General features: G+C 36.9%; 3 protein-coding genes across 4 annotated transcripts; 1 reads left to right on the plus strand and 2 right to left on the minus strand.

The window, feature by feature from the left end:
• Positions 1 to 214: 214 nt before the first annotated feature.
• On the plus strand, positions 215 to 15,232 carry LOC109013355 (rhomboid-like protein 20). Its single transcript, XM_018995410.2, has 8 exons — positions 215 to 364; positions 483 to 583; positions 2,742 to 2,882; positions 4,381 to 4,447; positions 5,095 to 5,246; positions 5,380 to 5,481; positions 5,869 to 5,991; positions 14,695 to 15,232. Exons 1-8 carry the CDS (start codon positions 340 to 342, stop codon positions 14,860 to 14,862), a joined length of 879 nt encoding a protein of 292 aa, XP_018850955.1. The 5' UTR covers positions 215 to 339; the 3' UTR covers positions 14,863 to 15,232.
• A 489-nt stretch (positions 15,233 to 15,721) lies between these two features.
• On the minus strand, positions 15,722 to 19,838 carry LOC109013354 (dual specificity protein phosphatase 12-like). 2 transcript variants are annotated; one of them, XM_018995408.2, is made up of 7 exons: positions 19,771 to 19,838; positions 18,581 to 19,079; positions 17,990 to 18,042; positions 17,785 to 17,849; positions 17,609 to 17,687; positions 16,650 to 16,955; positions 15,722 to 16,184 (listed from the first exon to the last, which is right to left on the minus strand). In XM_018995408.2, exons 2-7 carry the CDS (start codon positions 19,033 to 19,035, stop codon positions 16,030 to 16,032), a joined length of 1,113 nt encoding a protein of 370 aa, XP_018850953.2. In that variant the 5' UTR covers positions 19,036 to 19,079; positions 19,771 to 19,838; the 3' UTR covers positions 15,722 to 16,029. The 2 variants fall into 2 exon arrangements, with proteins under 2 accessions (XP_018850953.2, XP_018850954.2); XM_018995409.2 differs by lacking the exon at positions 19,771 to 19,838 and adding an exon at positions 19,490 to 19,637.
• Positions 19,839 to 22,836: 2,998 nt separating this feature from the next.
• On the minus strand, positions 22,837 to 26,848 carry LOC108980125. Its single transcript, XM_018950960.2, has 6 exons — positions 26,488 to 26,848; positions 25,764 to 25,856; positions 25,275 to 25,508; positions 24,808 to 24,910; positions 23,692 to 23,921; positions 22,837 to 23,307 (listed from the first exon to the last, which is right to left on the minus strand). Exons 1-6 carry the CDS (start codon positions 26,817 to 26,819, stop codon positions 23,085 to 23,087), a joined length of 1,215 nt encoding a protein of 404 aa, XP_018806505.1. The 5' UTR covers positions 26,820 to 26,848; the 3' UTR covers positions 22,837 to 23,084.
• Between the last annotated feature and the right edge of the window lie 633 nt (positions 26,849 to 27,481).

Raw genomic sequence — 27,481 nt, forward strand, 5'->3', positions numbered from 1 at the left:
TTTTAATATATATTTTTTTTACTTTCTGATTAATAAAGTATTTTCTTAATAATGTTTTAAATTTATTATTTTTTTAAAATATTTTAAAATAATAAAAGATCTATATAAAAAATTATTTAAATAAAACAAATAAAATAACACGGGGTTGTAGCATAACATTACTTTCCATAAAAGATATATAAAATAAAATGGACCAACTCGTTAGAGTAGGGTGAATTGGAAAGAAAGGTAATAGGGAGAAAAGTACGAAGAAAGAGAGTAGAGACTTCCACGGGAAGAGATCAAAGGAAAGACGGGTGCTCGAGCTTCGTCTTTCTCCCCTTGTTCACTGAGAAGAAGATGAACGGTGGTCCATCTGGCTTCAGTACGTAGAGTAGTCTTTCTCGCTTAAAATTATCCCATAGTCTTTCTATGTTATATTTCGTTCCCTTTTCTCTATTTCTCTCCAATTTTTCCGACATCTCTGTTCTTTCCTTTGACAGACAATGCTCCTGTTACAAGAGCTTTCATTATTGCCTCTGCTCTCTTCACCGTGTTCTTTGGAATCCAAGGCCGTTCAAGTAAACTCGGATTGTCATATCTGGTACTCTTTTTTCTTTCTTTTTTTCATTTCGACATTGAACTTGTTTTGGTGATTTAATTTGGTGCATGTAAATTCTCTTCAGTTTATTTGAATCTTTTAGATGTAATCCAACGTTGGGTTTTTATTTATTTTCGTTACTTTGTATTCCTTTTAGTAAGAGCTAGAATTGTAGAGTTCTTCCTAGCTAGGTGCTTTCTCTTGTATACATCCAGTGTACTTGGGCCGCGCCTACTGGTATTAGCAAATTTTTTACTTATAATAAAAAGAGCTCAAAATTGTAGAATAGAAATTGTGGATCTATTAATTTTTGTTGTATTTTCTTCATGATGATCTTTGATTATTAAAGGTATAGTTTAATCTTACTTTTGAGTTTGTTTTCGATGTGGGGGCGTTTCTATCTTTCATCACCATCTGAAGAAATGATTTTTACTAATGTACTATTGCTTTTTCAAGTGAAGTTATTGCAAATAGGTTTTCTGTGTAAATAGCTGAATTGCAGTTGACTTGCTGTTTTTAATCATGTTTTTTAACTTATTTATAAATTGATTTGTGGTTACTTTCCATCATCATCATTAGAGACCACCTTAGACTGGTGTACTGCTGCTTTTGACATGTAATTAAAGATGGGGTTCTGCTGTTGTGTAGGCATGGCTTGGCTTCACTGGTGCTTTTCCTTATTATTATTTGGATCCATTTTGACCTGTACTGTTGCCTTTCAGATAATGCATTATAGGCTGTTACGAGTAGAGAATTTTGTGGTGCATGTGTGGGAATAGCTACAATTGGAATTACAACTTTGTTGCCCTCTTGGGATCTTAATATGAGGAGTGGGATTACCTATGGACGTGTTATTAGTATTAGTAATAACACTAATTCTTCAATTCTTGATTTTGAAGGTTTTGTTTCTTCAATTCTTTCTATTATTTGAGGATAATGAAAGCTCCTGTAGCTTCGCTTTTGGGTTCTTGATGAGTGTTTAATTAACACTATCCCAGATTTATGTGTGCAGACCAAGTTAAGAATTATTGTGCCTTGGCAATTAACTCATGCACCCAACAGGACCTAGAACACCCTAGCTCACCCACCAAAATTATATCATTAGTAAGCATATATGCTGGCTAAGGATCCTGGCTAGAAAGTACCCACACTAAGTCTGATTGGTCTGAGCACATTACTTGGTCCATATCTCACTGGCTCCAAGATTGATAATTAGAGTCAATTACTCCTGTACTTGATTTTTCTTTAGAATCATATTCAAGCGGAGGAGAGGATATAATACCTCACTGGTTAAGTAGTGGAAACTTTGGTGGTTCCTATTTTGTCTAGACTTTCAGAGGATCTGCTAAATGCTATGTTTTGTTAGAAGAGTGCCTAATGTGCAGAGGTCCTACAAAAGCATTTTTTTTTTCTTTTTTCTTTTTGGTGGATAGTTGCTTTGATTTAGATCTTGATTGTTGAAAACCTCGTCAAGTGTCAAGATTGGTGTTACTTATAAAAAAAAAAAAAAGTGTCAAGATTGGTGTTGCATGCACAAGACCAGATGTGGGACAGATAATCATGTCTTGTTGCATTGTGCAATGGTAGCATATGTGTGGTTGATAGTATTCTCTTCTTGGGGCTCAATAATTAATGCCTTAGATGGCAGTTGAGGATTGCCATTGCAAAGGGAGGTATGCTCAGTATATTTATAAGGGTGAACCATTGCATGGTGGAGCTTCAGTATGCAGTTATAATTGTGCTTTTTTTACATTGTGGAGTTGTGTACATATGCTCCTCTTGGCTGTTAGAAATTGAAGTTTCTTCCCCAGGATAGATTTCTGTTTGATGAGATATTTTTTATGGATGTTCTTTTTTTCATGAAAACTTAGAGATGTTAAAAATTTTATTGTAGACAATATATGGAGAGGCATTTCCCATGCTTCTTTAAAATATGTTTTGATATGGTAACTCCCTTGAAGTTATAGTCAACAGTAACTCTCGTGAAGTTAGTTCCTGTAACCTACTCTAACGAGCTGAAGAGTGGGACTGTATGTCATTGTTGATAACCTAAGACTGAAATTCTTGCATTTTCCTTTTTTGTCTTCTTTAAAATTGGTATGAACTGTTCAAATTTGCAACTAGCATTCATTCATTTGAAAGTGTTTTATTATTGTGACAGGATATTTTTGGGAAGCTTCGACTTTGGAAGCTAATTGTGTCAGCTTTTGCCTTTTCTTCCGTACCAGAATTGATGTTCGGACTCTACTTACTATACTACTTCAGGGTCTTTGAGAGACAGATAGGTTCCAATAAGTACTCTGTGAGTAATCATCTAGCTTAAACTACTCATGAGTTTGACTTTGATGTCTTATATAAATTAGATATACCTATTGTAGATCCATTGGATTAATGCAACGAACCAAATTGCCGCTGTGATGCAAATATCTAAGATATAAGCAAGGAGAAAGAATTTTAAAGCATCTTTGTGAAGGTCACCAATTTTTATTTGCTTACTTTTCTTGTACCTGGCCAAGCTAGTTGACATTAGAAGCTTGTAATGTAACTATTCTCTTGGGCCATGAGTCTACATCCCTACATTATGGAGATTGGTACAACCAGTGATGGCAAATCATGTTAACAAGTCGTGTTCATGTTGTGTCAAGTCATGTGTATTATACGATATGGGTCAACCCGAACATGACCCGTTAAGTTTAATGAGTCAGATTTCCAAACCCTAACATGACTCATTAAAATAATGGGTTGACCCCCGAACCCTTTTTGACCCGTTATGAATTAATTAAAAATATATCGACACGACTTGTTTAAACTTGTTTATGTAAATAGGTTGAATTGACCTAAATAATCTATTTGACCTGATTAACATAATTTCATATAAAATTTAAAATCACAATATCTCCCAAAAATATAAAACTAACTACATAAGTCCAAAATTACAATTCAAACAATAAAAACTCCAAAATTACATTCCAGAGAAAGTGTGGGAGGCGGTCGTGACTTGTGAGAACTAACTCAACTGAGAACTAAGAGTGAGGATCGGAGAGAGAGTTAGGAAATACAAAAAATGCTTAGGGTATTTTTGTTTTTAGGTTAAAAAGGATATAATTATAATTTTGAGTAAAAAAGTTAACGGGTCTAAACGGGTTAAGTGGGTTGATCCGTTAGTGACCCTTTAATGAATAGTGTCTTAACAGGTCAACCCATTTTGACCTGAATCCGTTAACATCAGATCCAAACCTGCTACTTTCGTGTCGTGTTTGTGTTCGTGTTGGGTTAACAGGTCGTGTCACATATTGCCACCCCTAGGTACAACCATGCTGGGACTTTAGACCATGACTAGGTTTTCTGTTAGAATTGAGGGCAAAAATCTAACCCTTGCTTGAAATGAAATTATATGTGGACAAGGTGCCCACTATAGTCAGCTGCATGGACGCTGTTCTGTCATTTGGTCATTTCCTTAAAGTGTTTTATTTTCTTTTTGAGAATTTATAACTGCAATCTAGCTTTGGCTTTCCTTATCGTGCTTTGGACACACAAAAGACTGAGCTTAACATCAATGGGGTTAACTTTATTGGTTACGTTGTGCTTATAGATTCAGTGCCCCTCTTTCTTTAATTCTACAGGGGTGTGTTATTGTAATCTGAGAATCAACGCTTTAGGAAATGGTAATAAATCATATTTATTCTTGTATGATTGATGTGTAATCATTCCACCGATCAGTTATCAAACATGAGAGAGAGAGAGAGAGAGATTATTTTTTCACCTATTTGGTTTTAAAACCAGTCTGCCCCATTCTGCAGGTCTTTATCTTGTTCTCTATAATCGTTGCATTACTCTTTGAGTTCCTCACACTAACACTCCTTAAAGGTATGGCTCCCAATTATGCTTTTTGTAGTTTATCTATTATGCTTTTTTTGCATTTATGCTGTCTCTTGGTTCTTAGTTATATCTATTTTCCTGCTTCTACATTTTCCATGTGGAAAGTTTCTTTCACTATTTTCAAAAGATGACCCTTTATCAAATAATTAGTACATAATCTCCAAAAAAAGAGAAGTGCTCGGTTTACAAAGAGAACTACAAAAAAAAAAAAAACTACAAATTGACGTGGCTTGATGTGGCACGTTAGATCTACCTTACAATAAAAAAAGTTTTAAAATTTAACCTACCTCATCAAGCCATGCCATACTGTAAAACAATTTTTTTTGTAATTCCCTTTGTGGGTCAAGCATTTCTCTAGTAACTTGATTATGGCAAAGCATAAATGATATTCACCTCATATATTAACAGTCATGGTAGGCTTGTGTTCCTTACTACAAAAGCAAAAATGAACATAGAAAAGGTCTTTGATGAAATGCTTAATGAGGAGAATAAAAAAGAGTTGTTATTTCAATGAACTGATTGCTGTTAAAATCTTATGTTTTCCTGCATTTTCTTTGCTCTTTTCCCTCAAGACTCTGCTGGCATACTGCAGTTATACTGTCAGTGCTAAAATGGCTTCTTCTTTTTTTTGGCAGATTCTGCAGTGAACCTGGTCACAACAGGACCTTATGGTCTTATATTTGCTTCATTTGTCCCTTTTTTCTTTGATATACCAGTTTCAACATGGTTTCGTGTATTTGGAGTGCGCTTCTCTAATAAGTCTTTCATATATCTGGCTGGTCTGCAGGTAAAAGTTGACAGATAGTTTATCTATACAGTTTATGGCACAAGATAGACCATATTTGAATTTCATTTAGCATATTTGGCATCCCCATCTCTCTCCAGCCACTATAATCTAATTTTTAGTTTTTGTCTTGCAGCTGCTTTTATCATCCTGGAAAAGATCCATCTTACCAGGGTTATGCGGCATCCTAGCTGGTTCTTTATACCGTTTGAATGTCTTTCATATCCGCAAGACAAAGGTAACTTGGCACTGTTACCTTTGGAAAGAATGATGCTTATTTTTTCTTATCCCTTTTTGTCCCTTTTTTATGATAACTTGTCATCCTATTCAAATATCTATAAATTCTTACATTAGTGAAGCCATCTTGAGAGTGCAAGTGAATTGCAAGTTTGAAATTATATGTAGCAGTCACTTAGATGGAACTCCCTGGATACATTTTACTTAATAGTGCTAGATTTGGAAAAGCCTTTGCCATCTCTTTGTCGGAGAACTTTTTTTCTCATATTCAAGAAAGAATTATTCAGATTGTTTGAGTCTTCTCTTATTTACAAACGTTACAACTGCTACAGCTCAGGTAGAAGTTAATTGAAGTAACATGTGATTGTGCATGTCTTTTCTCATGCAGTTACCAGAGTTCGTTATTTCATTCTTTTCTCGGATTTCTTGGCCAACCACGGGGAGTCCACCTTCAGCACCAGCTAGGAGTATTGTAAGAAACATACCATCCAATGCAAGTCGCCAAGTGGAGGCAAGTGTTTTGCTTAATGCTTTCAATCAATCTTCTATTAGAGAATATTTTGACAATTTGTAATTGCAGTAACTCAAATGAACACGCTTGAAAGTCATTTATCTTATGTTGTAAGGTATCGCACAAGATACCAACACCAACCCAGAACAAGAAAGAATTGGAACAAGAACGTGATCAAGAAAGGAGAGAAAGAAACCAATAATCCACTTTATTGATTCTTGAAATAAGGTTTTTGAGGAACCTTAAACCGCCATACACTTCCAAGAATTGATCTAAGCAACTGAATAGAAAACAATCAAGTTCCACTTCGGTTTTATACAAATCGATGTAAAAGAGAAATAAACGATGTTGTTAAGTCTCCGTTGCCTTTCTTCCCTCCTAAGCCAAAACGCACTGCTTCACTTATGGGATAAAACACATCGTTCTCACTCCAGTCCGTTAATTCTATTATTCCTCACTGCACACCGTTTCATTAAAGCCAAGCTCACTGTTGATTCCTTCAAAACTCAAAACACTACTTCAATCTTACTCAGCCCTCTCCTCCCATACACCTTACAATCACCACCCCTTTAAGGACCTTGTCCACAAGGCCCTAACATTCCCCTCTCCTCAAAGGACCTTGCCCACAAGGTGTGGGTAAAGATTCCTCAGCTTCCATAATAGTTCCCAAGAGCTGTCCTCAATTGGTGCCCCAAACCATTTAACGAATACTTCTGTTGCTGCCTGATTTCCCACCTTCTTCAATCTTCTTTCCAGTATTGCCTCAGGCTCGGGTTGAAGTCTTCCTTGTGTATCCACTGGAGGTAACACTGGCAGTGGAGAAACACCTTGGACCAACTTCTTCTTTAGGCATGAGACATGGAAGACAGGATGTATTCTTGAAGATGTTGGTAAATTCAGCCTATAAGCAACTGATCCAATCTTTTCAATCACCTGAAATGGACCATAAAACCTTGGTGACAGCTTCAAATTATGCCTCATAGCGATTGTTCTCTATCTATAAGGTTGAAGCCTTAAGAAAACCCAATTCCCTATCTCGAAAACTTTCTCAGTTCTCTTCATATCAGCAAAAAACTTCATCTTTGCTGAGCCTTCTGTATATTCTCCTTCAACAAGGACAACTCCTCTCTAGACTTCAATTGGTGATCCACAGTTGCATTAGCAGTTGTTCCAAGTACATATGAAAGTAACTTGGGGGGCACATAACCATAAAGGGCTTCAAAAGGAGGCATGCCAATAGATGTATGACAAGTGGTGTTATAACACTACTCAGCCATGGTTAACCAAGAATTCCACTCTCTCGGCTTATCATTGGTGTAGCACCTCATATATCCTTCCACAAACTTGTTCAAAATTTTAGTTTGCCCATCTGATTGTGGATGATAGGCAAAACTAAAATGAAGAGAAGTGCCTTGGAGCTTAAACAATTCCCTTCAGGCTTGTAAAAATAGCGTCCTTGTCTGAAACCATTGTCTTGGGTATACCATGCAATTTGAAAACCCCTAAGAAGAATACTTGAGCCACCTTGCTTGCTGCGAATGGATGGGACAAAGGGAAAAAAATGAGCAAACATGATTAGTTTGTCAATAACAGAAAATATCACAGAAAAATCATTAGATGAAGGCAGCTCTTCCACAAAATCCATGGAGATGTCCAACCATGGAGAATGAGGAATTGGTGGGGGCTGCAAAAGCCCTGCTGGATTGAAGTTCTCATGCTTGTTGGTCTGACATGTAACACATTCTTTAACAAGCCTTCTAATGTCACTTCTCATGCCTTCCCAAAAGAAATCCATCTTGGCCCTCTGCAGTGTTTTCTTGTACACCATATGCCCAGCCTGTGGGCTATTGTGAATATGCTGCAAGACTTTAACTTGAAAAGGAGAATCAGGAACCAGTACCAGTTTGTCTTTCCTCAACAACAGGCCCGGTTGGATACTGTAATGCTTAGGGCCTTCCAAGCCTTGTTGAAGCTTAGAAACAATATCACTGATAATAGAAGACAGTTGATAGCTACTCTTCAGTTCTTCAATCCATATTGGGGTAGGAAAAGTAATCAAGGCCAAGGTAGCAGACTCATCTTTAGCCTTCCTCAAGAGCCCATTTGCTACTACATTTTCTTTGCCCTTTTTCTAGTCAATGGTGAAGTCATAGCCCATTAACTTGGATAGCCACTTTTGCTGAAATTTTGTTCCGACCCTTTGCTCTGATAGGTACTTCAAAGCCTGTTGATCTGCTTTAATCTTAAAGGTTTGGCCCAGTAAGTAGGGCCCCCACTTGCCCACTGCAGACACGAGCCAAAAGCTCTTTCTCATATGTGGATAACAAGAGAGCCTTACCTTTCAATTGCTGTAGAAGGCAATTGGCTGGCCTTCTTGCATAAGGACAGCCTCCAACCCTACACCAGAAGCATCACACTTTATTGTAAAGGCCTTAGAGAAATTAGGTAACCTCAAGACAAGAGGTTCAATAACTAAGGCCTGAGTAGTAGTGTCACTCCAAAGTTCCAAACAAAAGTATTCTTCTTTAACAAATCAGTTAATGGTGCTGCTATGGTGCCATAATTTTTTATAAACTTACTATAGTATCCAGTGAGACCAAGGAAGCCTCTCAATGCCTTCAAAGATCCAGGAATTGACCATTCAAGCATAGCTGTTATTTTTGAAGGATCAACACTCACACCCTTAGCAGGAATTACATGGCCCAAGTAGTCGATTTCCTCCAATCCAAACTTGCATTTGGACCTCTTAGCGTATAAAGTGTTCTGCCTCAATACCTCCAAAACCACCCTCAAGTGTCTCAAATGGTCAGATTGTCAAAACCAAGAGAACTTTGGAAAAACTGATCCTGTGTATTCAGTCACCTTCATTATCAATCTGAAAAACCATATACAAAGGAAAGTAGGTCAAATGCTATACACGGGAAGCATCTAACTGATCCCTGATATTTAGCCTATATACATGGTAATATATCTATATAGCTAATATTAATAGAGAAGTCCTAAATTGTATAAACTCCTAAATTGTATACGTTAACATTCCCCCTTAAATTGATGCTGATAAGTCAACCATCAACAATTTGCCAACCAAAAATTGATGCCACTGTCGAGTCATTGCTTTGGTGAAGACATCGGCCACTTAGAGATCCGAAGAAGAAATGTAAGGAAGAGATATCACCCGACTCTCCATGGTATCTCGGATAGAATGACTATCAACCTAAATGTGCTTGATGCGTTCATGGAAAATGGGATTGGTGGCAATCTGAATAGCTAGTGTTATCAGCATGATGAGGTGTAGAAGTAGTCTGAGGAAACTCAAGCTTCTCAAGAAGACCGCCTAGCCATACAATCTTAGAACAAGCAGTAGACATGGCACGATACTCGGCCTCAGCAGAGGATTTAGAAACACGATCTTGTTTCTTACATCTCCAAGAAATTAAGGCATCACCTAAAAACATACACCAACCTGTAGTAGATCGACGTGTATCCAGACACCCAGCCCAATTAGCATCACTATAGACAACAAGTTGAAGAGATAAGCCTGTAGGAAAGAATAACCAACGAGTAGGAGAACCTCGAAGATAGCGGATGATGCGTCAAACTACAGCAAGATGGAGATGCCAAGGAGAGGACATAAACTGACTGACCTGATGAACGGCATAGGAGATATCAAGGCGAGTAGTGGTCAAGTAGATGAGACTCCCAACTAGGCACCAATAGAGAGTAGGATCATCCAGAAGGTCCCCTTCATCTTTCTTGTATTTGACATTTACCTCCGTAGGAGTATCAACAATAGAAGTGTCCTCCAAACCAGCCAAAGTAATAAGATCTTGAATATACTTATGCTGGTTTAAGAAAATACCATTGGCCCGATGATATACTTCCAATCCTAAGAAGTATGTGAGCTGGGCAAGATCTTTCATATGGAAAGTCGCATGCAACAGCTGCAGCAGCTTAGTAATCAAACCACAATCAGTGCCAGTAATGATAATATCATCCTTATAAACCAAGAGAATGACTATACCCGATGCAGACTTGTGGAAAAAGAGAGAAGAATCATACTGACGTTGTGTAAAACTGAGGGTAAGAAGTGTATTGCAAAACTTCTCAAACCAAGTCCCGGGAGCTTGCTTGAGCCCATACAGAGAACGCCTTAACTTACAGACATTATGAGGAGAAGAAGTAGTCATACCAGAGGGAAGCTTCATGTAGATCTCTTCTTAGAGATCACCATGAAGAAATGCGTTCTTCACATCCATCTGATGCAGTTGCCACGACTGTGAAGCGGCAATAAGCTAAGATGGTTCAAACCGTGGTCATTTTGGCAACAAGAGCAAATGTCTCCTCATAATCAATCTTATATTCTTGTTTGTTTCCCAGAGCTACTAGGTGAGTTTTGTACCGATCCAAAGAGTCATCAGAACGAAGCTTTATAGAGAAAACCCATTTAGACAAAGCCTCTACATCTTTAGGTGCGGGAACACTCCCATCAATATGACCTCACAATTCTTTCCCTTTGACAAATAATTGAAACTGAAATTCCCAAGCAGAATAATTTTTGCCAGTAAAACAAATATGGAACGAGTCTAATTGATTTGATGACATGATGGAACTAAGAATAAATTAACCCACCAGAAGAGTGCTGCGACAAGCACAAAAAAATGTGCCGAGAAAAACCCAGACCAGAAAATCAAATAGTTGGCAAAATATTACCACACCAGAAAACCACAACAAAGAGTGCCAAAATTGTAGTCAAGCCAGGAACAAAAGGGCCCAAAAGAAAATTGAACCAGAGGATTGCACCAAAACAAGTACCAAACCAACAAGAATTGAACCAGAAAGTGCGCCAAAATCCAGAAACCCCAACAGATTGTACCGAAACAAGAATCAAACCAAAGAGACGCAACAGAAGACGCCGATAGGAAGAATGGAACCAGAAACTGCTCAAACCTGACAAAGGGTGCTGAAACTTCTCAAACCTTAAATAGGAAGTGCTGACAACACCAACCCAGAAAGAGAAGACCGAAAACAAGGAAGCTTTCACGATGGGTTCAACGAGAGCCACACAGAACACGCCGAAACACGAAACGAGAGAAAAGAAAAAAAAAAAACTCAAGTGAGAGAAGAACCTTACCAACCTGCTCTTGATACCATGTCAAAACCAAGAGAACTTTGGAAAAACTGACCCTGTGTATTCAGTCACCTTCATTATCTCTGAAAAACCATTTACAAAGCAAAGTAGGTCAAATGCTATACACGGGAAGCATCTAACTGATCCCTGATATCTAGCCTATATACATGGTAATATATCTATACAACTAATATTAATAGAGAAGTCCTAAATTGTATAAACTCTTAAATTGTATATGTTAACACAAATAAGGTACTGTTGTAAATAAGGATGTCATCAAAGAACACCAAAACAAACTCCTTAAGAAGGGCTTGAATATGTTATTCATCAGCCATTGAAAAGTTGCAGGTGCATTAGTAAGGCCAAAGGGCATTACTAAGAATTCATAGTGGCCCTCATGAGTTTTTAATGTTGTTTTCTCAATGTTGTCTTCCCTCACTTTGATCTGGTGATAACCTGATCGAAGATCCAGCTTTGAAAAAACTTTGCACCAAACAACTCATCAAGTAACTCATCAATGACAGGTATGAGAAACTTGTATTTGATGGTTTCTTGATTCAAGGCACGGTAATCCACACATTGTCCATGATCCATTAGCCTTTTTAACCAATAAGACAAGTTAAGAAAAAGGGCTTTGGCTAGGCCTCACCACTCCTGATTTCAACAAATCCTTCACTATGTTCTCTATTTCGGTCTTCTGGTAGTGTATATATCTATAGGGTCTGATTGAGATTGGTCTAATGTTTTCCTTCGAAGGAATTTGATGGTCAAAACTCTTTTTAGGAGGCAATCCCACTAGTTCAGCAAATATGTCAGCAAATTCATCAATAACTGTAGTAACTTCATCAACCCCACTGTTTACTGCCTGCTGAGAATCGTGTGCCATCAACTGCAGGAACCAACCATGTTGATTCACTAGGGAAGATTTCAAGCACCCTTCCCCATTTTTAACCTTTAAACCTACACTTTTTAGTCCTTGCAAAACTACAACTGACTGTCCCACCTTGAAACTCATAGCCATAGTTGAAAAATCCCAATTAATGGGTCCCAATGTTCTCAACCATTGAACTCCCAGCACCACATCACATCCCCCCAAACTTAACACATGGAAAGGGATTTTGAATTTAGATCATTGGATCTTAAGAGTCTCTTCACATCTTCCTTGACTCAAGACAGTGTCACCATTGGCAACTTTAACTTGCAAGCTGGCCTCTTTTTCAACTCCCAACTTAGCTGCCTTGATTACTAGTGGATCTAGGAAGTTGAGTACTTCTAGAGTCCACTAAAATCTCTACTGAAGACTCACCAATTCTACCCAACAACTTCATAGAATTGTTGTTAATGCATCCTAACAGTGCATGAATGGAAATTTTCATACTTTCATCTTCATTGCTCACCTTCTCACCCATTATAATCTCATCCTCACTGCCCTCCTGCAGTACAAAATCTTCAGACAAAGTTTCTTTCCCATGTAACACATACACCTTAGGTTTTTTACACACGTGTGTTGGATTCCACTTTTCATCACAATGGTAGCACAACCCTTTCTCCTCTTCCCATCCATGTAGAAAAAACCTTCTTAATTGATCTTGCTGTCTTCTGAGACTTATTCATCTCAGATGGTGCATCAAAATGCTTTCTTTCAAAACTACTTCCCATACTCCTCACTGACTTCCTAGTGGCCATTACATACTCCTCTTGGATTTTTGCTAATCCAAAGGCTGCATTGAGATTAATGGGATTGAGCATTCGGACTGGCAACTGAATCTCATCCTTCAAACCACTCAAGAAACAGCTCAATTTAGGCCTTTCTGACAAGCCCTTAAGCCTGTTAGACAAAGCCACGAATTGAGCCTTATAGTTGGTCACATAAGTGATTTGTTTAAGGCGTGTCAAGGCCTCCATAGGGTCATCATAGGCTGTGGGGCCAAATATGACTTGCAAAGCCTTGATGAATGTATCCCACCCATTAAAGACTCCACCATCTAAGGCATCTTGGTACCAAACCAAGGCCTCATCCTCCATATGATGCGCTGACATTAAAAGCCTCTGATTCAAGGGAATTTGATGAAAATAAAAAAAATTGGCTGGCTTTAACAACCCAACCCGCAGGATCATTTCCATCAAAGAGTGGAAAATCAAGCCTCACCCCACGAGGAAAAACTGATCTTTCTTCAGGAACCCCACTACCACTACCATGAATAACAATGAACAGGAGGTACAACTTGTCTACATTCAACCAAAGACTTGAGCATATCAGATAGTTGTTCTAACCTGTATGGAGGTCATCCAACTGTCGTTGAATAGCTTCCTGTTGCTTCTGTGACCCATCCAACTGTGACTTCAGAGCTCCTCGCATACCTTCCGCCATGAGAGGATCGGCCTCTCTGATACCAATTGTAAGGTATGACAAAAGATATCAACACCAACCTAGAACAAGAAAGAATTGGAACAAGAACGTGGTCAAGAAAAGAGAGAAAGAAACCAATAATCCACTTTATTGATTCTTGAAATAAGGTTTTCAAGGAACCTTAAACCTCCATACACTTCCAAGAATTGATCTAACCAACTGAACAGAAAACAATCAAGTTCCACTTCGGTTTTTATACAAATTGATGTAAAGGATAAATAAACAACACCGTTAAGCCTCCATTGCCTTTCTTCCCTCCTAAGCCAAAACGCACCACTTCACTTTTGGGATAAAACGCATCTTTCCCACTCCAGTCCGTTAATAAAGCTTACTCAAACACACTTCAGTCTTACTCAGCCCTCTCCTCCTATACAGCTTACATATGTCTGATGTTTGATTCCAAGCTGACAGATAAAGTTTAGGAACCAAGATGAGGCTGGATATATTAACTTTTAGTGAACCCAATATGTGCTTTTGACATGTTTTGCATAGTTTAGTTTTTCCAAACTACGCATAAATAAGTGTCATGGGTTTGCTTTCATGGATATAAATTATAGGAGAATGGTAAGGAGTATCATGAAGTGGGCCAGCCAGGTTTATAATCACCTACAGCTGGCTATTGCAAGTAAAAACCAACTCAATTTTGATTCTAATGTTCCTTGTGAAAATACTAGTTTTCTTCTGCACGATAATGCATCTTATGGAAACTTTTGGCTTCAAACCATTAGGAGGGAAACCACGTTGATATGACATATTTGACAGGCTGCAGGCATCCTGGTACCTTGGGTGTTTGAACTGTAACTTCTTTCAGATTTTGATAATTTCTTGACTTTTTTAATTATTTATTTCCTCAAATGAAAAGGAGTATCTCCAAATTCTGGTCTGTGGAAGTTTCACTGAGGAAATATCAATATGAAGTATAGTCAAAACTCATATGGTCATAAATACTCTTTGTAAAAGCCAAAACAACACAGCTTAGACAGGGTCAGGTAGGGTGCGGCTGGCTTGCATATTTTTCTTTTGAAACCAAGATTCTAAAAGAAAATATCTCTTAAAACTGATGTGTAAAATATAAGCTAAAAGTATGTGGAAGTACTTTCATGGGTACAATTTTTTTTTGCAACATTGTTGCTCTAGAATAACTTCTTCCCTCTTTTTGTTTCAGAGAAACTACCCGTCCTCCATGCCATCTGCCATAGAGCCATCAGAGGACTCTATCGCTACCCTGGTTTCTATGGGCTTTGACAGGAACCCAGCCCGGCAGGCACTTGTGCAGGCTAGAAACGATGTCAATGTGGCTACTAACATCCTTCTCGAAGCACAGTCTCACTAGTTCCATCAACACTGTTCCATAAAATGAAACCTATATTGTTTCAAATTCTGAGATGGAATCTTATCTGACACAGACATGCTGGCCAAGCAAATTTGCACGAATGAGTGACAAGATTGATATGCCTAGAGAAACCCCGTCAAGGTTTTTGCAGTATCACTCTAAAGGAAAGGGTTTTCCTCTTTATTTTTTCTTGTAATTTTTAGTTTCTTTTGTAGTCCTTGTCATTTTGGTTGTAGCTATTGGTTGCAAGATAAATATTCATACGCCACTAACAGACAATTCGAAACATGTCCAATTTTTCGCACTAACTTGTGAACTTGATTCTATGCCCATGTATGCCATGCTTACCTTTGATAGGTGTGAACATGCAGATTCTATGTGTGACCCATAAATGATATGCTTACCTTTGATAGGGTTCTCTATCTCCCTCTCTCTGGCAAGCTAATTCTTATCATGGTAAAGTCCGTTGTAGAACTAACCCTATTGTAATTAAAAACACATTTGTGTTTAATTTATAATCTAATGTATATGTTTTTCCATTATTTCCTTATATAAAAAGTATAAAAATCATCACTTATCAGGTATGGACTTTTGTTTGGATATTATCCATAGATATTCCTATAGTAATAGCTGTAGAATAAAATATTTCTCAAGTATTTGAAGCACTTAGTTGTATGAAGTTATGAACCAAACAGCGGACTGCACTTTTTGAACATGTAAAAACACTAATTTCCGAGAGAGAAGGAAGCAAAGAAAGAAATGCAATTGGCACAATAATTAATTGGAGAGCAGAGTCCCACCCAGCAGTTTATCTCGTAGTGTCTGTCTCTCATATTTTCGTGCCAAAAAAAAAAATGCCTAAAACACGAACTCTGTGACAACATGATATTCGAAGTTTCGAACAATCAATCAAACAAGCCAGCATAGTGGTAAATTACAAAAAGCTAGGTAAAATACATCGTAATCATACTTCACTCTCCCACTGTAGATCCATCGTAATCAAATTGGTAAAATACAAAAAGCTTGGAGAGGCCTTAGTTCTAGAATTTCAGGTTCACTTTGAAAGTATACCTTCTTCGAGCCATATATTTGAGAAGATTATAGTATTGGTAAGATACCGAGCACTTTATGGCTGGAGGATTAGCTCATTTGCCTTGCAAGCAAATATTAGACAGTGCTGATGTCCACTCGGCTTTTATGGAGCTGAAAGGCTGGGGTGATCCAGCTCCCGCAACTGCATTGGATGCCTGACCAATTGAAGTAACCCAACCGGGCTTCACAATGGGCACACGACAACTTGCCCTCCATTGCACCTTCTTTAACTGGGTGACAACATATAAACCACTATAAAAACCTTAATTATTTCATACATGCCTATGCACATGACAGAATACATGCTAAGATGCCCTCAACAATAATAAGTTCAAATTATAGTTGCAGTATATGGAATCGCTTGATTTGGTCTAGATTACAGCAATAATCAAGATGATCCAATTGCAGTTAGTCAAATAGACTAATTTGGACAAGAGCGGCCCCGGATCCTTTTAACAGCAGTTGGGATCTATATTCAAGATACAAGGTGGCTTTTATCTACCTGGCAGTAAATAACCAGAATGGAGGAAGTAATTCTTTAATGCAATCAATTTACAAGAAATTTCAAACAGATGTAAGCCCCATGAAAACCCTACTTGTCTGTCATAGTTAGAGCTGGTAAGACAGTTACAGCTCATACCTCAGTATTCATCTCCATGTACACCTCAAGAGTAATCCAAAAATCAGAAATTTACCTGCTGTCATCCATCGTAGAGGCTCAACAAAAATGGATGAACACTCGGTCTCATCAGACTTGATAAATGGGTTTCCGCTTTTACGCTTGTGCCAATCAAAGGATGTTTCACCCTCACCTGGAAAGTGATCTACAACATTCTCTTGCACAGCAACAACTCTTCGGCATTTCTTGCAGCGGTATGCAGGAGTGCAAATATTTCCTACATTTGAAGTTACTTCCACTTCTGAGGAAATTTCTGTAGACAAGCCAGGATCTGCCCCAAATCTAGAACTCTCTATCTTCTCCCCACGGTTGTACAACTCACCTGAGACCATGAACGGATATACCTTTAGATTAACTTAGAACTATTATAATTATCACAAGTAAAATAATTTAAAGACAAAATTACACCTGAAGTTGATTATAGAGCCTGATATTTAAAAAAGGTAAAAAAAAAAAAATCAAGTAAAGAAAGCAAATACAGACCGTATTTAAGTGGTATATCTAGTAAATAATAAAAGAAAGATATCAGGCTCATGGCAGGAAGCTGGCAGCTCATAGAACACCCAGGAGTCAAAATGATGCTCCGGATCTAACACTTAAAGGCCATGTGGACCAGTGACAAATAGGTTGACAACAAAATTTAAAAATTCTTGGTTGATTAATTTGGAGAATGGACACCCAAGGGATAACAAGGAATGAAAAACTGAAAATAAGACAATTAAATGAATCATTTATCAAGCAAATAAACATTTATTTTTCTTTCTAAAGTCATTGGTTTAAGATCCACTAGGTGCATGTAGCTTACAAAGAAAACAAAAAACTTTTTAACAAATATATATAATTGTTTCCGATTCATAAATCCTAATATATTGGATTAAGCCTCAGAGCTCCTCCCTATTAAGAAGTAAAAGCATCACTATGCTACAAAGGCATAAGCTAAATAGACGATTAAGCAAAGAAAAGAAGGGGGTTTACCCAATACTTTCAGTCGAAAGCGCTTATATATGGGGCTTGCATGGTCAACCTTGAAGCCCATCTCCTCAAACATTTTTAACTGATATGGCAAAAAGAAAAACATAGATTTATGATAATGTACACACAGGAAATCGCGCCTTAGACTAACCATGTGATGGAGCATTTTGTTGCATTACCTGATCTAGAAAACCATCATTGGGGCAAACAAACTCACAGCTTTGCCGTAAGGATTCAAGTGCATCTGGAGGAATGTAGATATTCTCGATCTCATCAGACAATGGGAAGGGGTCATTGAAAATATTGGAAACAAGAATAGAAACCAGGCATATACCAATTTGTAGACCTATATAAACTTCATTAAAAAAAGGGACTTGCTCGCACCTTCTTGAGATAGATGTTCTGTTCTCATGAGATATGCCGTAATGATAGCTGCACTGCAACAAAACACATGCAAAGAAGTGTAAGTCCTTGAGACTTGAAAACTCAGCCAATCGAAAACCTCTTCCGAATAATTTCTGACATTTATTAGTATACTGACATATGTTATATGTTTAGTAGTAAATATTGTTTTAGCTAATCCTCATACAATTTCTGAAATTTAGTTATAAATATTGTAATGATATTTCTACTTGTCAAAAAAAATACTGTAAATATTTATGACATTTGCAAATTTTTATACTTCTTCAAGATCTTGATTGAATGTTAAGCATTATACCCTAACGACTCATCTGTCTACGGAATACCGCAAATCCCAGAGTTGATCCCTATATACTACCAACTACAACCATCTTAGATCTCAATCTACGACCACCAAAAGCCCAGGAGGGCGGTTACTGCTACGAGCACGCCACCAGAAAAATATGGTAGGCACTCGTACGACTGAAAAGCGCTTAGCAGTATCTTCGTTTCCAAATTACAGCTATACATACATCGACAACAATATTTATCACTAAAAAGAAAAACAATTTATACCTTCGTGACACGCCGGCAAAGCAATGGACCAAAACGGGCCCTTCTTTTCGACTCTGATCAATGAAATCAAAACAAACATCCAAATAATCCAACAAATCTTCACTCTCCATATCTCTCAGTGGCACAGCCATCCTCACCATCTTCAAATCCTTGCCTGCATATTCCAATGAGTACAAAAGCTTTTCAGGCGACAAGGAACTCTTCAACCCTCCGTCACGACCCGAAGCATCCTCAGAACCCGAACCAACACCTCTGCTATCGGACCCACCAACATAAACCTTCTTGATTTCCTTTGTGGGAATAACGAGACCGCTACGCCATTCAGAGAAAAACGATATCGAGACCGAGCTGAGTACGGATAATATGTGTGTGATCTCAGCGCTACCCTTTTGGAGAACCTCCGCCGCGTCGCTGATGTTGCCGATGAATAGATTTTCGCGAACACGGTACGGCATGACAACACACAAAAGATTCCGCCCAAACCCTTGAATACCTTTTCCTACCAAAAGATGCGGTTTGTTATGTCATATAAACTGATCGTCTAGCAGTACTAACCGAGCTGGAAACTAAACTTTTCCCTAAAAAAGTAACGTTATGTATGGTTGCAGAGAAAATGAAGGGAACGAAAAATGAAAAAAGCGCCACATTATTAACAACCTAACATTTTCTTCTTAATCAAAAGCTACAAGAATCAGTTCATCCTACTTTTCGAATCAATTCACATTTATCAATCGAGGATAATAAGCAATTAAAGCATCGGAAGATTTTCAGAGAAACAAATCTCTGCGTGATTGTTTGGCTGCTGAGAAAATGTTGGAAAGCAATGGTTCTGAAAATTGGAATGCTAGCTCAGTGAAGACAAAGCTCAATATCTTCAGAAACCGTCATAACATAAACGATAAAACATACAGTTCGAATTTCGTCTTCTCTCAATTTTCCCTCGTTTCCTTCACAACCAAACAGATTTCATGCGAAAGAATCGCAGTCAATCAATTTTCCGGGTAAACATAGGGCTTCTCAGCAAAGAAAAAATCGCCTGATTTTTTTTTTTTTTTAAATAGCTTCTTTGACTAAAAAATCGAAAAGGAGTAATATAAAAGAAAATCTAATTTTAGGTTTAAATTGCGAACTAAGATTATTTCATTTCCTGTTGAAACTCAATTTTTTTTAAAAAAATAAAAATCTCAAACCTGAAATCTCGGAATATTCCGGTCACTCTCTCTCTCTCGTCTCTCTCTCTCTGCACTTATCGTTTCCTATTCAATTAGTAATTACATTGTGGTTATGTAGTGCTCGGTACGTGGGAGCAACTGCCATGTGGGGAGTGGACCCCACCGAGTATTTGCGGTTAAGAGGTGAAGTCAAAGTCAGGCCGTGTTATGCCGTGGAAAGATCAAGGCCCTACACTCGGAGTTTGCCTACCGAGAGTAGTAGTGGCTCGACGTGTTCAGCTGGACGATTAGATTGGTGTTTGCGTTTGCTACTTTCTTTTTCCAAAAGATATTTATATAAAAATTCTACTAGTCATTTTCATATCACATAATTTTTTTTCTTATTAAATATATGATATTTAGATTATGAATAGAAAAAATTAATTAGTTTAGAAATAATAAAACTAAATAAAAAATAAATAAATATAATGTGTAGGATGATAAGTAGCAAAACTACATTATATATATTAGCCTATGTTTGGACGTGAAAATCACCTCAATTCATTTCATATTAATCATTGATGAGATTTGCTATTTTTTCAACTTCTCATAAAAAGTTTAAACTCATCTCAACATATTTCATACATTCAAACATATATCTCGATTTATTTATATTCAAACACATCTTAATAGAATCTATAAAATACTATTATTTATAGATCAATTCAGATCATCTGAGATCACAAACACATCCTTAAACAACGTACAATAGTCGAAGGAGTGGGAGATCCTTACAATGATCGCAAACTAGCTAATAGAATACAAGAAAAATAATAAAAAAAATGAGGAATTTAGATCTAATGACTTGACTCCCACCCATTTTCCATGAGAAATTGCCTAAAGCGATTTTATTGCAATAAAAAAAGCATACTACAAAACTACAACAAAAAGTTGCAATAGATTGTTTTATGTTGTATTTTGCTGATCTGGTTTGGTTGAAGGAAACTTTCCATTTCTATTTCTATTTCTCATGATCTTTGGTTAGTAGAAGCAGAAACATAAGAAAATAACAACTATTAGATAGTACGATACGCCGGCAAACAACCGTCAATGACTATATATACATATGGGAATCACCGATCACGCGCCACTATTGGAGAGAAGAGTAACGCGTCACTTTAACTTTTGTGCACAAGACTCACACACCACTTATTTAGACGATATCCTTTCAAAAGTTAAAAGGATCAAAAGTTAAGAAGTCTTGTGGCACAGCGCATTACGGTCGTAGGTGGCCGAAAAGTAATAGATCGACCCACCCGTTAGACAACTTCTAAAAGGATCAAATGGTAGGAGGAAAAGAGGAGCTGAAGCTCTACCCCTGGAGATAGGAGGATCTTTGAGAGTGAGAGAGAGAGAGAGATTTTTATGTTTTCTTTTTTTTGCCCGTTTGCTATTTTAGATTCTCTCTCTCTTCATTCTTGGCTGGGCAAATGTATTAACTTTATTTAGTTAAACCTCGTAGAGTTTTGCCATATTATAAATACTAAGATGGTAAACATTGTGAATCTAAAAGTGGTAAATATTATTATGAGAAAAATCACATTATTAAATTAAAAATTATGGCTGGAATTTTAAAGAAATCCAATTGATAAAAATATATTATCATAGATTATAGATATTAGATAGTAAATAACTTTTATAGAATCATTGTCCTAAATTAAAAGTTATAAGATAGGAAACAATGATTATACATGACTCAACATTTATATTTTTTGCAATTTAGGTATTTCTATTTATAAAATTAAATATTATTATTTAAGTAATATAGGATAGTATGTTATACATTTCATAATATAATAACTCTTTACTCTAAAGAATAGAATGATGGAAAGTGTTTTGTTTTTAATTTTTTTATCCAGGTGATGTCATAATTCCCAATAGAAAATGATAGATATACAACTATTTTTACAATATTTTATACAATTATATTTTAAATTAGAGATATTTTTATAAAATAGCTTATAAAAGTAACACCACTTTACATAAATACTTTTATTTTAAAATATAATTTTATAAAAAATTATAAAATAATTATACGTGTATCATTACTCTTTTCCAGTATATGTAGTATAGGGAGAGGGAGTGATGGGGGAGTGTCCAACTTTGTGGACAGTTATCATGTGCGGCACAAAAGCTACAAAATATTGCTGTCGTTTTGACAGCAGTACAATGCCGTGTCCCTTTCTAAGTGTTGTTTTAGGAGACAAATTTGATGGGTCCGATGACAATGTTGGTTGGGACTACTTTTGCTTTGGGAACGCGCATTTAATTACAGATAGAGCGTGCAAAATCCTGCATTTTATTCCAAGAAGATAGCCTCTACTTGGACTAGGGAGGTGTCGCGAGGCCGATACATGTGGATTAACTAATGATCAAAAGACTTGCTTTTATTTTCTCTTCAGTCACTATTCAACATCTCACATCTCATATCTTATAAAACATACCTTAAACTTTATGAAAAATAAAAAATAAAAAATAAAAAATAAATTTTCACATTATGTGTAGAGTGTGTGATGTGAATAATTACTGATTTGTAACAAAATTCTTACGGCAATAACAAAAACTATATAATGTTGCACGGGAGACATACATAAATAGTTGCAAGACGAGCAACGTTACGTATAGTCCTCATTTGGAGACTACATTGCAAGCCTAATTAATTTTATCTTTAATTTTTTTTTAAATTACAATAATATCTTTATCAAAATAGTACTTTTTCCATTTAATAAAAGACTTACACATGCAATCCCCATTTAAAGATTATAAATAAAATTTCTCTCCTTTAAAAATACCGTGAGTGATTTGCATTTTGCCCTAAATGTTTTTATTTTTGGCTCGAGGTCCTGAAATTGGTCCAAGTTCCATAGGTTAATTTGGGCCATGACCAATGACAAGGTATGAACTGGGCTTCCAGATACGAGGCCTTTCCGCACTTTATCACCATTGACCAAGTCAATTTTCGAGCAAAACGTCTGAGAGAGTGCTGAGATTAACATTTTGCTGTATCAAGACCTGGAAAGGCACATATCTCCAAAGGGAAACAAAAAATAAGCATGCCGAGTGGACTTGTGAAGATATAAATACCTTTCAAGAACACATACAAGCCTGTGTACAGCTAGGATCGCAATTTACAACATCAATCTAAGCGATCAGCCTCTCATTTCATCCCATTATCTTCATTTTTCTATGTGAAGCTGTCTGATATGCAACTTAAATATCTGCCTATATAAGGGAGTGAGTGGGAAGAATGAGATGAGTTATGGATGAAACAGATAACACTTGTGGAAGCCGTGTCAGCTTCCCTCTTCATCCATGGTATAGACAGGTATTTGCCACATCTTGTTGTTCTTCTTAGGATCGTCTGTAAGGTAGAGATCTGTTTCATCTAGCTTGAATGTTTTAATGAATGTTTTTGCACCCATCATGATAAGCCTCTCAATCATGAACAACTGGTAGTTGTTCTCAATCAAGGGATCCAGGATCTGACTATAGTTTGATGAGTATGCCAACTTGTACCTGCAAATACGGATCACCACAAATCAAGGTCAGCAGGTCTTCACATGACAAATTACTCCCCAAAGACACCTGATCGTGAGCCAAAAAGTACCACAAAATGCAATTTCTGACTAACAGTGAACAGTGAGAGCATGCCAACACCCCCCTAGAATGTTTCATCCTATAAAAGGAAAACCCTAATCAAGTTAGCCAACAGTGTCATCTAGTTTCACCGCACCATTATGCTAGATCTTCCAGTTCCAGATGGACTGCCATGTAGCTCTCACATACTAACACAGAAATGGTTGGATTAATGTTTTTGACAAAACAAACACTCTGCAGTTAAAACTCGTTGAGACCTTAATTTGCTTGAGAGGAGTAGAGCCAGGGGGGAAGGGGGGTTACCTGACAGAGAGAGGTGAAAAAAATCCAGGTGTCCTCTCATTTGAAGCAATGAAAATAGTTCGTCCAGGTGGAACCCACTTTTTAATCCTTCGGAGGATAAATTCAGGACGTGTATCCCTATCCAGATGGGGATGCAGCGTCCTCTCAACCCCAAATCTGTCCTTCCTCGTCTTCATCTTATCGCCACGACGAACATGGATGGCATCATAATCACCAAGGACTGCCTTAACCTGTGGTCATGAATTTGTTTAGAGATTGATCAAAATTTTCTCACTGAAAATTTTTGATGCAGTTTATGGCCCACATTTAGGGAACAATAATTCCAAAAATGTACCAATGGCATAAGACATAAAAATGTAGTAACTACCAATCGGCTGTGAGAGGAATCTTAAATTCCCAGCACAGGGAAAAAAATTCATCGTTTCCGTTCCGAGTTCCAACACTTCATATTGAAGATAGAGATCAACAATATAAATAGCCTGAATTAAGTTCAGAAGCATGTACTGGATGGAGAGATATTGGCTACGTTTGGGTAGTGAGGTGATCTTAAATAATCTGTGAATAATAGTAAAAAAGTGGTAGGTAATAATAAAATATCGAATAGTAGTGAATAGTAGTAAAAAGTAGTGAAAAGTAATGATAAAATATTGAATACACTACCCAAACACAGCCAGTCTAGAATCTTCAGAAATGTCCACAATCACTTTAGAACAGTGTTAAGACTTCCACAATCGAAAGTTTGAGTGCCAATTAAGGGATAAAGACAGGGTTCAAATTGGGTTAAATCTCATCCAGTTATAAACTGCATAATTATTCTATCTTCTTTTCTTTTCTTTTTAATGAAGAACAATTCATTCTATCCAAAACCAATGAACAATGAAACCATAGAGAACAGAGATATTCACGTTCTGTGGTACCCACGGCCCACAGGTTTGAAATATAAAAGCAAGAAAGAAAATCAACATCTTGAAAACTATACCAAGTGTTTCAACATTTTTAAAAGATTTCAGAAATATAGATATTCGTAATGCCGAAAAAACCATTTTCCTAAATAGCATACAGAAGAAAAAGAAGTGCACAAAATGAAACCTTAACGGGATGTCAGATAATTCAGACCTTATCAGCTGCATCTCTTAATTTCTTTGCCGCCATTGAGGGGAGAAAAGAATATGGCAACATTATAGCACTTCGGTTATTTCGGTCCTTGCACTCCATAAACCTGAAGAGCAGTCATTATCAGAAACTCATATCGTTGATATAATTCCTAACTGACCCACATTAAGTTGCAAGGAATTGAGAGAATATATGAAATCCAATTAAACAAGACGGATTTTTCAAAACTCTCACCAGTAACAATATTGGATTGCATAAAGGAAATCAAACCCTATCTCTTATTATTCAATGGTTATTCCAATCAACTTTTCTTCAAGTAAATAATGGGGTCAAGAGGTTCAAAGAAGTCTGAATCAAGTTCAAGTACTTGCACTGAAACTTGAAAAGAAAAGGAAAATAAATCCCAGCAAAGGAAGAAAGAGTAAGATATACAAAAACAAAAAAGAAAGGGGAAGAAGAAACCAACTTACCATGAAAGGGGGCTTGCAGTTCGGTTTATGAGCAAGAGATTTGAGTACAGATTGTTCTCTTTAAGAGCAATACGAGTGACTCCTTCCACGTGGGCAATTTCCCTTGCTCCCAGCTTCATACTTGTAGAGAGGACCTGATACCATAGTTCTGAATTGTCTAAAATCACCGGTACAGTATTAGATATGAGATCCATATCATACAAAGAGTCCATGGCACATGAGCTTGCAGCCCACCTACCAAATTAAAGGATGGGAGTTCAGATTGTAAAACACTTTACTTTCGTGATTGAAAATTAACATATACATTAATAGGAAATAAATTCAAACTGCAAGTGTAAAACCTAAAGTAGAAGTTATCTTTCTGGCACATTCAAAATTCAGAGCAGACAAAGGAAATAATAACTTTGAAAAGAAAGGAAGAATTAACATTTCAACAACAACTCATCTTCTTCTGGGACAAACCAACAAGGAAAGCCTCAATGAACTCACCTTTCCTCTAAACTTGCATTATCAGAATGATGCAGAATTCCTTTCTTATTATGTAATGGATTGATACACATCCTAGAAGGCATGACAAGAGTTCTGCACGAAGAGAGAGTAGTGAAAGACTAGGCAACGTCGAATAGAGTTACTATATTGGTACAAAATAAATGTTATGTGAGTACGAATTCCAGAGGAAATGAATCAGTTCAAGGAGGATTACATAGCATAGGAACGCAAAATTCGTAGCAAACAAAACAGAATAAGAACTACCGTAATGTATGATGCCCTTTATAGAATACTTCAACTGCCAAACTCCAAGCAAGAAAATCTTACTGACTCAAATAAAATGGACCCCAAATTTTGGAAAACCAAGAAAGACCAAGTCTTCAACTATATGAAATTCAATATGGAAGGTAAAATCGATTCATTTGCATGCGATAAACAAACACAGTCGAATCATTTTCAATCCTACTCAAAACACCTTGAACTGAACCAAATTAAAAAGTATAACTAGTTTTGATCATCTCTTTGGATTCTGAAAAACATGTTTCTTTAAACTCCACTGAACATCCTAACTGACGAAAATTCTGTTTTCCCTCATAACAATTGTGCTTGTTAGCGCACATTTTTCCTACACTTACTCAGCAACCAAAGAGATCATAAGCTCCAACCCAAGCAACAAAACACAAAACAAAGGCAAACCAAAGAACCCAAAGACTCGTATATATACCTCTGGAGAAACATGGCTTCCTCAAGGGCACACCTGAGGCTGGACTCCTGGTGACCCAGACCCTCACAAGAGTCGCAATGCTTTCCAGGGCAGTCAATTCTGTTACCCCAGTACAAGTACTTCTCGTGGCCCGTGCGGATTCTTTTTTGCGGGTTCCAGTTCTTGGGTTTGAGAACGATTTCCCGGGTTCCAGAGGAAGACAGAGAGGACCCATTTGTGGAAATGAGGGAAGAAAGGAGAAACAAGAGTGCAATGGCGGCAATGGCGAGGGTGAGAAACAGTATTCTGGATCTCGGTTTTGGTTTGGGCTTCGGGACTCTGTGGAATGCCATGGGAGTTGCAGAGGGGGAAGGAAGTGTGAAGTGGGAAGTTAAATGAACTGAGAAGCTTTTAGTTCAGTGCTCTCACCATTCAGATCTTGCCAGATCAGCATATTGGTCAACCTGACGTGGCCGATATTCTTTATTTTTTTTGGCCTTTTCAAAGACTCATGTCGCTGATATTAAATTTAAAAAAAAAAATCAGATTAACAAAAGAAATCCTAAAGCTGCTAAACCACGTGGAACCACTAATGTTGAAACACGATGACGTACTTGTGCATTGAGGTCTGAGGATAAACGTGTGTCTAAATTCAGAGTCAAATCTAACCAGTAGCTTTTGGATAAGATGCTCTGTCTAAAAACCTACCATAATCTATTTCTCTTCATTCAATTTTCCTCAATTCTTTTTATTTATTAGAGTCACTAAAAATGAAAGTTTTAGTTAAAGTTAAAATTATTATAGAGGTCAATAATTATCTATTTAAAATTTCAAATAATAATATAATAATAAATATTTTAATAATAATTTTCTTTTTTTATTTTATAAATACAATCCATATATTAATTAATAATTTAATTTTTATTTAAAATTATTATTTTTCAACTATTTTTTTCAATCTAATTATTCAATAGTAGTCATTGAGAATATTTTTTTAGTAAAATATTATTTTAAA

This window comes from Juglans regia, chromosome 3, assembly GCF_001411555.2.
Source record: "Juglans regia cultivar Chandler chromosome 3, Walnut 2.0, whole genome shotgun sequence".
NCBI lineage: Eukaryota > Viridiplantae > Streptophyta > Magnoliopsida > Fagales > Juglandaceae > Juglans > Juglans regia.

Excerpts from the sequence above, each read along its gene's own strand:
- LOC109013355 (XM_018995410.2), top strand. The coding sequence starts at position 340 with ATGAACGGTGGTCCATCTGGCTTCA. Across the intron at positions 4,448-5,094 it reads CACACTAACACTCCTTAAAG|ATTCTGCAGTGAACCTGGTC; the intron begins GTATGGCTCCCA and ends TTTTTTTGGCAG. Across the intron at positions 5,482-5,868 it reads TTCATATCCGCAAGACAAAG|TTACCAGAGTTCGTTATTTC; the intron begins GTAACTTGGCAC and ends TTTCTCATGCAG.
- LOC109013354 (XM_018995408.2), bottom strand. The coding sequence starts at position 19,035 with ATGCCGTACCGTGTTCGCGAAAATCTATTCATCGGCAACATCAGCGAC. Across the intron at positions 17,850-17,989 it reads AGAACATCTATCTCAAGAAG|ATGCACTTGAATCCTTACGG; the intron begins GTGCGAGCAAGT and ends ACATTCCTCCAG. Across the intron at positions 17,688-17,784 it reads ATGATGGTTTTCTAGATCAG|TTAAAAATGTTTGAGGAGAT; the intron begins GTAATGCAACAA and ends TTGCCATATCAG.
- LOC108980125 (XM_018950960.2), bottom strand. The coding sequence starts at position 26,819 with ATGGCATTCCACAGAGTCCCGAAGCCCAAACCAAAACCGAGATCCAGA. Across the intron at positions 25,509-25,763 it reads AATGCAAGTTTAGAGGAAAG|GTGGGCTGCAAGCTCATGTG; the intron begins GTGAGTTCATTG and ends TTAATTTGGTAG. Across the intron at positions 23,308-23,691 it reads TTTTCACCTCTCTCTGTCAG|GTACAAGTTGGCATACTCAT; the intron begins GTAACCCCCCTT and ends CCGTATTTGCAG.